This window comes from Myotis yumanensis, unplaced genomic scaffold (assembly GCF_028538775.1).
Source record: "Myotis yumanensis isolate MYYU_CA2020_CCGP unplaced genomic scaffold, mMyoYum1.0.hap1 SCAF_17, whole genome shotgun sequence".
Classification (NCBI taxonomy): domain Eukaryota; kingdom Metazoa; phylum Chordata; class Mammalia; order Chiroptera; family Vespertilionidae; genus Myotis; species Myotis yumanensis.
The window spans coordinates 17,152,987-17,166,457 of NW_027223768.1; the positions used below are offsets into that span (position 1 = coordinate 17,152,987).

A 13,471-nucleotide genomic window follows, 5' to 3' on the forward strand; every position below is an offset into this window, starting at 1 on the left:
TTTTAGATAGAATAGTAGAGAAGTCTTTCCCCAGAGATGCCCTTTTCTATAAGAGCCAGGCTCTGCAGTATCGGTCTGGAGGGCCATTTCCAGAGGGAGGGCTGGGCTTCCAAGAGAACCTATGACAAGCAAAAGGGAGGCCAGCTATCCTTGTCCACAGTTTCTCTCCTCTAACCTTCTCCTCCTCCTCCTCCCCTCCTTTGGTCGTGGTCACGGTGCTGCCTGACATCTGCTGAACGCATTTGGCTCATGTCTCCCTTTCACACTTTCAAAAATAGATCCTCGTCCCTCCCAAGATGTTGTTTACACGAGGGACTTCATAACGGATTCTAACGGAAGACACTGAAAAGGTAACTTGTCAGGGGGAAGAGGGTGGCTGCTGGGGGTAGGGTTTAAGTGGGAAATAAGAGTTTAAGAAAGCGGGACTTGCGGTTCTAGAAATGAAAGCAGAGAGGTCCTTAAGTGGGGGATACCACTGGAAACCAACCGGAGCGGCAAGAAAATGGGCCCGTAAAGTCTGTAGCGTAGAGCAGGGCTCCTCAAAAATGACTGGGTATAGGGCTTGCCAGGCACAGTGTTACAATGCAGACTCAGCTTCTGCAGTGCTAACAGGCATTCATGTCATGCCACACTGTTGACACTTGGGACATAATTGGAATAGTGAGGCTTTAAATGACCGTAGGGTGTGGGGCAGAGGTCGGAAGAACTATGTTCTTGTCCTGGCTCCTGTGCTTCTCAGGCCAGTTGGATCATCTATCTCTCGTGTAACCTTGCATCTAAAATGAGCTAGTTACAGTTTTCCTATTACCTACTTCTCCGGGGCGTTTGGAATCTGTAGATAAGCAATGTGCATTTCAAAAAGGAAGTACGAAAATTGTTGAGACAAAGGAGGGATGCAAGGCTTCCAATGTAACACATCTGTAGAAAAAAAGAGTTAAAAATGGCAGAAGGATCCCTGAGCACACAGTCCAAACTGAAGGCTTATCAATGAAATAGGGTCCAAGTGTATTCACTTAAAAAGCTGAATTTCAAAAATTAACTTCTGGATTTTGAAAACAGAAATTAGAAATGATTATTTAAATCACAAAAGATCACTTCCAAAAGGGAACTTTAGTTTCCTAAGATAAACTTCCCTAGAAAAACTCATACTAAGTTTTCTTAGATGAAGCAAGTATACCTCCGTGTTCTTACACTGACAAATGAACAAACCTAAGAGACAGTCTCCAACCTCTACACATTACAGACAGAGTCGGGGCAAACCTCCAGCTCCACAACCTTTGGAAAACTCCTGAGCTGGGAAACCCTAGGATCTCAGAAAGCACATAGATGTCTTGGGCTAACGGATCTGTCTTTGGGATGGAATTCTCAACAGCTTGTCATCATTTGTCCAAAAGGGCCAAACAGAAAAACAAAGTTAGAGTTGAAAACTAAGTCAGTTATTATTGTCCCTCCCCACCCCCACCCCACTGTCCTCAATTGTTTTGTGACTTATGGGACTTACACTCTGGCTGCTGAGGAAGTAGAGAGGCAGATGCCTGCCAGTTTCCTGGCTTTAAAATCATATTATGTATAGTATCTCCCGGACTTCTTGGTATTTGGCAGCCACTGTAACACATTTTTCCTCACAATAACCTCTCAGGGTAGGTTGAAGTCATCAAAAATTATTTGTCTCCAGTGAAAACAGAACTCCGTCCCTGCTGGTGGTTAGCACGCTGCATTGTATGGCTGAGCACCATCTGTTAGGCATCTCCAAATAAGGAGATGGAAAATGTTCAAGTTCACGTTCATGGGTCCACTCTGTGTGAGCCTCAGGGTAGACTTGCTGAGTTGACAGATGGGATATGGGAATTTCCTTTTCATCTCTAATTCTTCAGTGCACTTTATTCATCAACCTAGTTTCTTGGTCGTGGACATAACAAACTTGACATTCATTGAAATGAAATAAAATGTTGCTTGAGCCAACAACCTCCATGAACCCCCAGTCCCAGGGTCATGTCGGCATTATCATGTTAGAAAAAGTACATGTTTCTTACTCATAAAGCGAGACCAAGGGGCAGGATCTCTGGGTGTTGGTCAGCAGGCTCTTGGTGTGGTCCTGTGGTTACTCTCTATAAGTCACTTTGCTTCCATCTCATCTTTTTGTCCCAGGAAGCTTACTCCTGTATAGGAAGGAGTGGGCGCTTTACATGGTTCCAGTGATCCTGTAAGTTTAGTTGAAAACAGCTCATTGCCTTTGGTGTCTGTCTTGTGAGAAAACATTCCAGGGTTCTCTTTCTTTGCCTAACACAGAGCATTCTAAGTTTTGATGACATGGAAAACAGGTGGTCGTGAACATTCTGACTGGCAGCCACTCAAGGCTCTCTTGCACCTGTTGTCATTTTTGCAAGTGGGTCCTCTCCATCTCCTAATGCCGTTTTAAAAGCATGACGAAACTGGAGTACCCACTCACTAATTCTATCTTTTCTGACTTGTAACAAGTCTTGAGGCCTCACTGGCACGTAAAAGGACTGTTCCCTACTTATCTACATGGCACTTTTAATTCAAGTTGAGAATCTAAACCCATGTCCAAGTACTCAGGGAACACAGATTCACAATCCTTTTGTATGAGCAAAAACCCTCACTGTAGTCTCTATTTGTACAGTTACATGGTCTAAACATTTGTTAAGAGGCTCTGAATTAAGACTCACTCTTAGTTTACCTCTTATGGCTATGCAATGCTGGCATATTTTAGATCAATTTTTGAAAGTTTCTAACTTTCCTGAACACTTATCAAGTGCAAATGCTATTACTTGCTTTGTTCCTAGGAAAGTTCAAAACTTACTCATGAATATCAACCACTAGCTTGAGGCCTCATTGGTACAGTGATGTCCTTGTAACAGCCCACAGTAGAGTCAGACAGGAAGCTATTTTCAACTCTAATAACAGGTTGCCGTTTAAGGGGAAATATCTCAGTGAAAATCCCGTCTCCTGTGCAAGACAGAACCCTAATTTACACTAACTTGGTATTGAGATGGAAAGTGGATCAATAATCACCTCCTTTGGGATACGAATATCTGGCCTGCATTAGAGAGAGAATCTCAGTATTTCCAAGACATCTGTTACCACAGTCAGTCTTCAGACTAGACTATCAGATGACACTAGTAAACGCTGTAGAAAATACAGCAAGCATGGTTCTATAATAGATAACATTGGAATCACAACTATAGCAATTTCAGTTTTATAAGTGTTCTCTCAAGAAGTTTTAGTCTTCTGTTTTAGGAAGCCATCCAAATCCATTCTCAGTACTTAACGGATATCACAGATAACTCACAATTCCAGCGCCTCTCCTATGCATTTAAAATGGTTCTATGTACCATCTCCAGGGCTTCCTTCTCTTGCAAAAACTTGGTTGAGAAAGCCTGTTTGATTGATTTTGTGGTCTATGACTCAGGTACATGTCCCCAATCCAAGTGTTTCTTTTCTTACCAATTTCCTAGCAGATCTTTGATTTCTTTGAAATCTTAGAGTTCAGTGTATCCTTGAACACCCTTGAATAGAGAATTTATAGATGTACATGTATTTCTGGCAGGTTCTTGAATGGAAGCAGGCAATTCATATAGAAATTAAATGATCATACGTATGTGGGATTGGAAAATAAATGAAATTTCTTGGTATACTGGAAAGACAAAAAAAAACTTGTTCAATTTTAATGGGTTGTTCTGGTCACTTATCTCACTCCTGAATTGAAACCTTTAACTGGGACTCTTTTTCTGCCTCTGCCTTTGGTAGACAGTGGTAGAAGTGAGAGTCTATTCTATTAGTCTAACCTGTATTAATGTTTTTTCTCTTAAAAGATATTGTTATGGATTTAAGGATATGCAATCACCAGCTCCTGTTTTGTCATGTCCTTTCTGATTTTGTACATTCTATTAAGATAGCAAAATTAACAGGGAGGAATAAGTTCCTAAGAATAAAAGCATATTGGTGAAATATTTTTAGAATCATTACTCACAGCAGGATGACAGAGAAAAGTGACATTGAGCTGGAATCAGTTTAGTCTTACTTATCTATTCATTAAATACGTTCTTGAATGCCAAATGTGTGGTCGATAGGATGTTAACTCTACCTGGGGAGACAGAGGTGAACAAGGCAGATATGGTGTCTCATCTTTGGAACTTACAGTTGAGGAATTAAAATAAGTGCTACGAGGAAAAGTCCAGGGAGCTATAGGAGAACCTAATTTTGTAAAGATGGTTAAAATCATCAATCCAGAAATGAGTAAGAGCAAAGCAAGCTAATATGAAATACAAGAACATAAGGATCTTTTATAACCCTTCTAAATCTTCTTTCTTCTGCCATCACACACACACACACACACACACACACACACACACACACACACACACCAGTGCTATAAGGATTTTACATTAAGGATGTGTATTTTTGGAAAGACCTAGTGACCAGGGACTAATTATATTTCTTCAACCTAGTCTTCCTGGGTTAATGGCTAGTATCTGAGCTGAAATAGGCTATTGTGGATCTTGACTATAAGCCTTGACAATGCGGTGTCCCAAATAAGTATTAATGATAACAGTTGCTCAATCTGTGCAAGTAGCTTTAGTTTTCTCTCTTTCTGGTCTATCACTTGATCCCCAGAACCACAAACTCCTGTGTGGCTGACAAAATTGCACTGGAATGCAGTACACATCTTTCTATTTGTAAGTCTATCTCAGTAGAAAGGGATTTTGTTAATCTTAGGAACAACTAGAAACACTTTCTATTTAATTAAAACGAGTACCCTTTTAACTGTTTATATAAAGTAATGGACAATTTGCATCCAAGTCAAAGAAACCATTACCTCTTTCCTTTAAAAGAAATTCATGGGTACAAGTAACAAAACCACCAATTACAAATTTCTTCCCAGTGGTATTCCTAGGTCTTAGTTACAATCTCTGACAACAAAAAACAAAACTTCAGGTTTTTCTCAGGAATACGAACAGTGAGAAACAGGTCGGGAATCTTAAAACTGAAGCCTTTGCTAGCTCATCTAGGAGATTTAAACATCTCCAGAATGACTGACCTAAAAGCAGTGTCCGGAGCTATTCAAATCCTTTTGAAAAGTTATCAAATCAAGGCCAAACGCAATGGGTCCCTCTTGATTGGGCAGTGCTTTTGTGCAGGGAACGGCACAAAGTTACCTTGGGTTGTTTAACTGATTCTCCAAGAATAGTATGTAGTATGGTATCTATTGATTATCTAAAATGTGTTAGAGTGAACGCCGGCGTCCTAGAGTGAGGGAGGCAAAAATTTTCTCTTCAAATGCCTCCGTTTCTTTCTCGTTGCTCCCATATGTCAGGGATGTAGGCAGGAAGAGGGCTTTGAACAGGTTTCAATTGGATAGCTGATCACACACCTGTTATTCAGCACAAGCAGCTTTCTTCTCTCACCCCAGAAATAAATCATGACTCACTGAGTCCAACACAGCGAATGCCTCTCTCCCCCATCCCTTGGTCCACTCTCCACTGCTCTGCCCTGCCCTTTCCAACACTGCCACCCTTCGCCAAGTGCCTTAGACTAATGGAAATCTGGGGCTGTAAGGGACCGCAGAGGTCATCTCGTCCGACCCTCCTGCCCCTGCCGGCCCCCGTTCTGAGAGTCACACCCATCTGGGGCACAGACTTACAGCTTTGTGAAACTAATGCCTGTTATTCTCCCTGCTCTCTCCTTTGTCCCTACAGTGCCATGGCTACTTATTCTGCCACATGTGCCAACAATAGCCCTGCACAGGGCATCAACATGGCCAACAGCATTGCCAACCTGAGACTGAAGGCCAAGGAATATAGTTTACAGAGGAACCAGGTGCCAACAGTCAACTGAGGAAAAAAAATAATTAAACAGGCCTAAGAAGAAATCCAAAAAAAAACCATAAGACACCTATCCTGTTCTGTCATTTCTTCATCTGCTGGAAAAAAATAATAAAAATAAACAGACCAAAAAAAAAAAAAAAAAAAACAGAACTAAACTATTGGGACCATGGCAGAGAAGCACAGGAGAGGAGCCAAATGAAAATTAGTTACCAAACACTCCTCCTCCCTCTGGGACACCAGCAACACTTGTTTCTGGGTGTGTTCGTTTTGTTTTCCCTTCTTTCCATGCTTTGCTTCATATACTCCGAGCTTCTTCAGTTGGGTTCAGCCCCCCCACCCCTCCCTATGATTATATGGGTTTTAAAAAGTCTATGATAGCCAAAGAAGCCATATATATATAAATATCAGAATAATTGCCTATAGTCTCCTCATCGATGAGTTGAAACCTCAGTGCCTTGCCCCGTCTTTCTTCCCAGTTCTCTGCACAGAAGCTCTAGGAAGCTCTGAAAAGCCAGTCTTTCTAAAGAATCTGTGCCAGGCATGATTTTCTTTCTCCCTGTCTCCATCTCTGTTGGTCATGGAAAGGTTTTTCCATCAGCTACTAGGGAGTAGGTGGGGGAGAAAAACAGTCATGTGCAACATCTGGTCACTGGCCTGTCTGTTCCAGTTTGATTGGCTGTGCCTGGCTCATTCTAAGCAATAAGCTCTAGATTTAAGCTCTAAACTATAGATGATATCACCATCATCCCTATCTTAATAATCAGCCATCTTAAGTTAAAGATGTTTGTTGTTTTTGAAGGATTTGCTGTCATGGACTATTTGGTAGACGAACTATTTTTCATTTGAATGAGGGAGAGAAATTTCTCTTGGAAAACAAAGACCGAGTTGTGAAAGGCATAGCCTATATCTCATTGGTGCCTTAAGGGTCATCAGATGCACACTTATATATATATACTGTATATATTTATATATTTTATATATATATATATAAAATATTCCTGCAAGCTCAAGTTTGCAGTTTCTCAAACACAACAGAAAGCAAATTTCACAACATCACCGCTGTCCTTCTCTCTACAGTGATGAGACTTTTTATTGGGGATTTTGTTTCCTTTCTTGCTCTCCACAAAATTCTCATTAAGGTCCACAGAGCAACTTACAGAGCAGCTGTTGGAGAACAGGTCTTGTTTTCACAGGAGGGCTTTAAATAAATGAGAAACTATGTGAAGCTTTAAGAATGTCCTTGAGTTTAGAGGCTGAGCTCTGGTGGAATGCTGGTCTGTCCTGATCTATCATGGGAATTACACTTAGAGAGCGGAGGAAAAGCCATTTGGCCATCTGCCCTTTTTCTACTTAACAGGAATCTGAAAGACACATGTTTATTGGAATACTTAAAGGTTTGTCTAAACTTCAAAAAAGGCAATTATTTTATTTTCTAATATTTTGAAATAAAGGTTAGTGGCTAGGGCTGGGAGCCAGGACTGACCTTTCTTTGTTTCTTTCTCTTTGTTTCCAGCTGTGCTTTTGTGACTTGTCAGGTGGACTTGACCAAACCCCATTACCAAGTGGCACCTCAGTTTACCTTTTTGTAAAATGGGTTTAACAATACTTACCTACCTCACAGGGGTGTTGTGAGGCCCTATTCATTTGCTCCTTCATTCTTTCCCATATTCTCTGTATTTCCAGCACTTTGTAGCCATGAAAGGAAGGGGACTATAAAAGTTTTCAAGGCTAATGGAAGGATACAGTACCTTGTTTTCTAGCAAGGAAATGCTACCTTGCTTTTAATGCTTATAATTTTGCATTTGGAAATGAGAAGTAGGTTTATATTTATAGACCTCTCAGGATTCACATCATTAGACCAAAGTAATCTAAGATATACAGAACAAACACATTTTCAATTTACATTTTCATCCTGGCCAGCTTGGTTGTAATAGCTTTAGTTATCAGTGATTTAAAAGCTTCAGATAGATTTTGGCCAAATATGTCAACTTTCAGTGACAGGCAAGGAATTGGGGTTTAAGATGCACTTTGAGAACATATTTGTTTCTTGCTTTGGCCTACCAGACTGAGCTCATGGTGTTATTTTTTTCAGTCAAAATATCCCCCAATCTGAAAATGTATTTTGAATGTTGATTCTGTACTTTTCTCTATAACAAGAAGGAAGCCCATCTGATGCATTTTGTTCTCATCAACCCATTTCCTGTGTGTGTTTCTTTTCACCTACTATTCAAACATTTCTTACCAAATGGTTCACAGAAGCTGGCTAACAACACATATTACTTGCTTCCCAAAGAGTCCCTGGATTCTTTTGTCCCATTAGCTGCTGTGGATTATTGAGTTTCAAGGGAACAGTGCATCCTAACAGGTTAAAACATTCTTTGTGAAATCAGTGCAACCCAAGAAATTGGTAAACTTTTAGAGTTGGAGGTTTGGGAAGAATGGCTGAAAGAGGATCTGGATTACAGTGCAGGGAACAGAAATCACACATTAAAAAAAATTTGCTAAGAGGGACGAAATCTTAGAAGAGGCAGCCAAGAGATAGAGGGTCATGTAAAGTCACTTGAAGCTTCTATCTTGACATCCATTTTCAGTGGTGAACAGACAAGTCTGAACCCATAACCCTAATGTTAGGTGAAACTGGGCAATTTTACCCAATATTGCAATATTCCCTGAGCAAGAGATGTCTGGGAATATCATGGAAGAACCAGTACTGGTCAGCCATCGGAACTGGCATTGTTGGTGAATGCATACCACAAGCATCTATTATCTAAGCACTTGATCAAGAAGTATACCCATGGTATAAGCACTCGGTGTTGTTCATTTATTATTGACTTGACATAAGTAGGAGTTCATATGTGATTTGGAGGAGTAGCCTTCTGGCTCCTGAGCCAGGCGTCAAGAGAGGGCCTCAGAGCCAGAGTTCAAAGGCATACCCCTGCTCCTCACCATCATTATACTCAGATACAGATGAATACTTACAAACTCTCTGTCTGTGTCCCCAATCCCTTGGAAACAAGGTGCTGATTTATGGGGTATGTGGCACGGTAAATGGAACCAGAAGAGGTGACCGAATAAAAAAGGGAATGACATTTAGGGTATAAAGATCTCATAAGAAATGTAATATGTAAATTATATCTTGCTTTATGATGTAAAATATACATTGTTTGCGCTAGAATAGAAATGATTCCTTTCCAATAAAAAGAAACAAGGATACCACACATTGTCTTTTGTTATGTGCCGTTGAGTCTGCTGATTCTTTTCTCTTTGAACTTCAAAAACAGATCTGCCTGTCTAAAATTACATTTGGAGAAGAGTGAATGGAAGAGAGATTTATAAACAAGAGAACTTTTTATCAGAGTGTGATATTATTTCCTAAAAAGGAAAATAGCCTATTGTTCCTAAAAAGCAAAGGCAATGGTGGGAAGAACAGGGCACATTTATTAGTACAGCAGGGAAGTATAGAGAGAAACTTAGGGGTGTTTAGCTATTTTTCCCCCCACATCTTTATCATCCACAATACCGATATCACATGACAGAACAGACTTCAGACAAAGCATAGCCTTTTATTTTAGAGTAAAGAAATAACAAAGTAAAATTTCTTAAGCACCTATTATGCCTAGTGTTGGGTGTGTGGAAGTGGAGGAAAAGAAAACCCAAATTAGGAGACATGGGTGCTGTTTTCATACAAATTAAAGTCTGAATAAAGGGCAACTCTGGCAAGAACAAAGTGTATGCCACAGTTCAAGACAATAAATGTATTAAACACATAACACAGACAGGAGGGAAGAAGAGGGAGAAAGAAAGCACTATGGGCTGGAGCAGCACAGGGACCTGAGTTTCATCAGCCAGGATTTGGGCAGGAGAAGAGGCGGGGGTGGCCTTTCAAGTGGGAAGGTGAAGTGGGATGAAGGCAGAGACACAGGAATGGGGAATTTGTGTCGGGGACAATGGCTAATGGGATGAAGAGCTAATTTTGAAGCAGAGTGAAAGAAAACACTGGAAACTGAGGCAGAGCCTTCATCTTGCAGGGTGCTGTGTGTCAAAGGAGTTTGGACTTTTCCTCAGGCTATTAAGCAGAAAAAAGTCAGGCAAAAAAATTTTTAGCAGAATTATTGTGGTAAAAAATGAAGGCAAATTAGATTAGAACAGGAACTAGAAGCAGAAGAACATAGAGGGGACACACACACAAAAACAACAAAACAAAAAAAAGATGAATTGGAAACATCTTGCAAAGAAAGAATCAATAAGACTTCATGGCAAGAAAAAGAGAATAGAGTCCAAGGCAACACTGGTTTCCAACCTGGGGAGTAGGAGAATGAATCACTGACAAAAATCAACAAAAACAGGAGATGACAATTGCAGTTTTAGATGTATCATTGAATTTGAAAACCGAAATATAAATATCGAATAAGTGAAGATATGAAAGTTGGGCCTGGAACCAAGGACAGAGATAGAAGGCCATTGATAAATAACACTCCACTTTTACCCATCAGTTTCTATACCGCCAGGAACATTTCAATTGCAACTGGCAGAAACCCAATTCAAATTAGGTTGAGATGGTTTAATTAGGGGATTTATTAGATGGATGGGAGTAGGTCATAGAATGAAAGGAGGAGCTATAGGAATCATGGAAGCTCTAGAACCTCAAGGGCTGGAGATGAGATTTGACACCACAGAACTCTCTGTCTGTCTCTCACGTCTGCAGGCAGGTTTTCTCCATGTAGGAGGGGAAGTGCAGATGCAGATGCAGACTGACATCCATTCAGCTCTGGAAGAAAGATCTGAGGAACAATGTCCTGTTATAGAAATGCTGGGAGAGAACTCTAGCATCCTGGCTTGGTTGTTGCACACCCATGACCCAAGCACTGTGCCCTGGGGGTAGAGGTGTCCTGAGTATACAGAGCAGGGCTACCTGCCTGCATCAGGCACCACGGTGCATCAGTGCAGCTCCTCTTGTCGCCACCTCAAGTTCTAGTCACTATTGTAGCGCTACTGTAGCCCTCAGTCCCCAGGCTATTTCCATCAGCCTTGCAAACAAAACCTCAATGAACCAATGGATAAATGCTACCCACGGCCATCTATAGCAGCGGTTCTCAACCTGTGGGTCGCGACCCCTTTGGGGGTTGAATGACCCTTTCACAGGGTCATTCATCGGAAAACACATATATAATTACATATTGTTTTGTGATTAATCACTATGCTTTAATTATGTTCAATTTGTAACAATGAAATTAGGGGTCACCACAACACGAGGAACTGTATTAAAGGGTCGCGGCATTAGGAAGGTTGAGAACCACTGATCTATAGGCACACAACTACAGTCCCCATAGCAGTGGTGTCCACCTTGATAACACCTCCTTGTGTTGGTTTCCCCTTTTTACCTTTTTATTCCCCTGGCTGCTCAGCCCTGTTCCATGGGATCATTACCCAAATAAACTACCGGCATGTCAGCCATTACCACCAATTATAATTTCTATGGGGCCCAGGCTAAAATAAAGCTCTATTCTCTTTTGTCAGATGCATTCTCACCAAAACTATGTGGATTGAGTAGTGGGACCTTTTCTGCCCAGAAGACGAAGGAAAGGAAATGTAGGCAGACAAAAATAGCACAGAGCAAGGGGGAAGAGAGAAAGCACTTTAACTGTAAATTGATTTCCATCTCAACTGGTATTAAATATTTCTTCTTACAAATGTTGGCTGCAATATTTTCAATTAAAACCCTACCAACTTCTTTCCTCTTTTCTGTGGAAGGGAGAACTAGAATTCGGACAGTTTACTCATCTTTCTGGGCGCACAGGTACACTTCATTGCCCAGCATCCCTTATAGTTAGATGTGGTCTTGTGACTCATGTCTGGCCAATGGAATGCAAGCCAAAGTGGTATTTGATGATTTCAACCCGGGCTCCTGGCTCCCATTTGAACTTTTCTTTGTTTCTTCCATCTGCCTGACTGATCTGACAACCTCTGATCAACGCTAGGGGCCACATTTTAAAGACAAAAAGCAGCAGGCAACCTGGGACCCTGAAAAGTGACGACAGAAAGCAAAGCTGCAACCCTCGCTGACCTGGAACCATCTTTGAGTGTTATATGACAGAGAAATAAAGCTGTATTCTGATGAAGCATTGCATGACAACATCTATTTGTTACCTCAACTCATCCCAACCTAATACACCTCCTTTTCTTCTCTCTCTTTTTTGTTCCTTCTTTTCCTCCCTCCCTCCCTCCCTCCCTCCCTCCCTCCCTCCCTCCCTCCCTCCCTCCCTCCCTTCCTTCCTTCCTTCCTTCCTTTCTTCCTTCCTTCCTTTTATCCTTCCTTCTATACCACCTGCATTTCAAGATCCTTGTTATAATTCATAGACTTACAACTCTCAATGACCACACATTCTAATTTTTCCACATTGAATATTCAAATATTGTAATATTTAGTTGGCATCTTGTGCCCTTTGGATATTAAAATTAAATGTTATAGCAAATAAATACTTAACACTTTAAATAAATAACACTTTCAATAAATTAATGCCTGACACTCTAGAGTTCCTACAAAATAGCTCAAAATATTATTCTAGTTATAAAAAGAGAGAATCCTTTTTCTACAGGTCATCTACAAATTGAAGGCATCTGAAAACTATTTTGTGGAGTCTCACATATTTATCTGTTTAGTGTCACTCAGTTCAGCAGAGGTAAAATAAGGCTAGCAAAACTGGACAACTAGAGAAACTCACACATGTGCACAGGAACACATGACCAGGAATGTTCATTGCAGAATGGTTTGCAATAGCAAAATATTGGAAACAAATAAAATGTCCATCAGCTGGAAAATAAATAAACTGGGATATAGTCATACAATGGAATACGATTCAGAAATTTAAAAAATGAATAAAGGAACCATGGCTACCCACATGCGCTTTGATATCTCTCAGAAACATAACTTTGAAGGAAAAAAAATAAAAAACAAATTGCAGAAAGATATATGATATTATTTATATAAAATGTGAAGATGCACACTGTTATCATATATTGTTCATAAACATATATGTAATACAAATATTAAAAAAGATGCAATAGAAATGAAAACAATTTCAGAATAATAACTTCAGAAAAAAACATTTCTGAGTGAGGAGGTAGGAGATAGGATTGGGAAGGGCACATTGGGTGCTTCAAATACATCTGAAATGTTTTATTTCTTAAAAAAAATGAGAAGCAGAAATATGTTAAGTGAAATGAACCAGTCAGAAAAAGACAAATATCACATAATCTCACTTATATGTGGAATCTAATCAACAAAATAGACTGACGGACAAAATAGGTCCAGAGACATGGATACATGGAACAGACTGACTGATCTCAGAGGGAAGGGGGTTGGATGGGGCAGGAAGAGATTAACCAAAGAATTTATATACATATATGCATAGCCCATAGACACAGACAATAGTTCCCTGTAGGCCTGGGGTGGGGCAGGGCCTGGGGGAAGAGGGACAAAGACAGGGGTGGGGAGGGTGGGGGACATCTATAATACTATCAACAAAAAATGATTTTTTAAAAAGAAGGTAAATAAAAGAAATATGAGAAGCAAAGATGACAAATTATTAAAGTTTGACAATAGCTGCTGGTAAGCACAGCATGTT

General features: G+C 40.4%; 1 protein-coding gene across 3 annotated transcripts in view; it reads left to right on the forward strand.

Moving 5' to 3' along the window:
* Positions 1-11,947, forward strand: part of PRRX1 (paired related homeobox 1) — a 72,368-nt gene extending 60,421 nt beyond the window's left edge. The window contains exons 4-5 of one of the 3 annotated variants that reach the window (XM_070396957.1): positions 279-350; positions 11,825-11,947. In XM_070396957.1, coding sequence (XP_070253058.1) covers positions 279-333 — 55 coding nt within the window. In that variant the 3' untranslated portion in view covers positions 334-350; positions 11,825-11,947. Of the gene's footprint in view, positions 1-278; positions 351-5,717; positions 9,063-11,824 lie in introns of those variants that run through there. The other 2 variants (XM_070396956.1, XM_070396954.1) reach the window with 2 other exon arrangements.
* Positions 11,948-13,471: the final 1,524 nt, after the last annotated feature.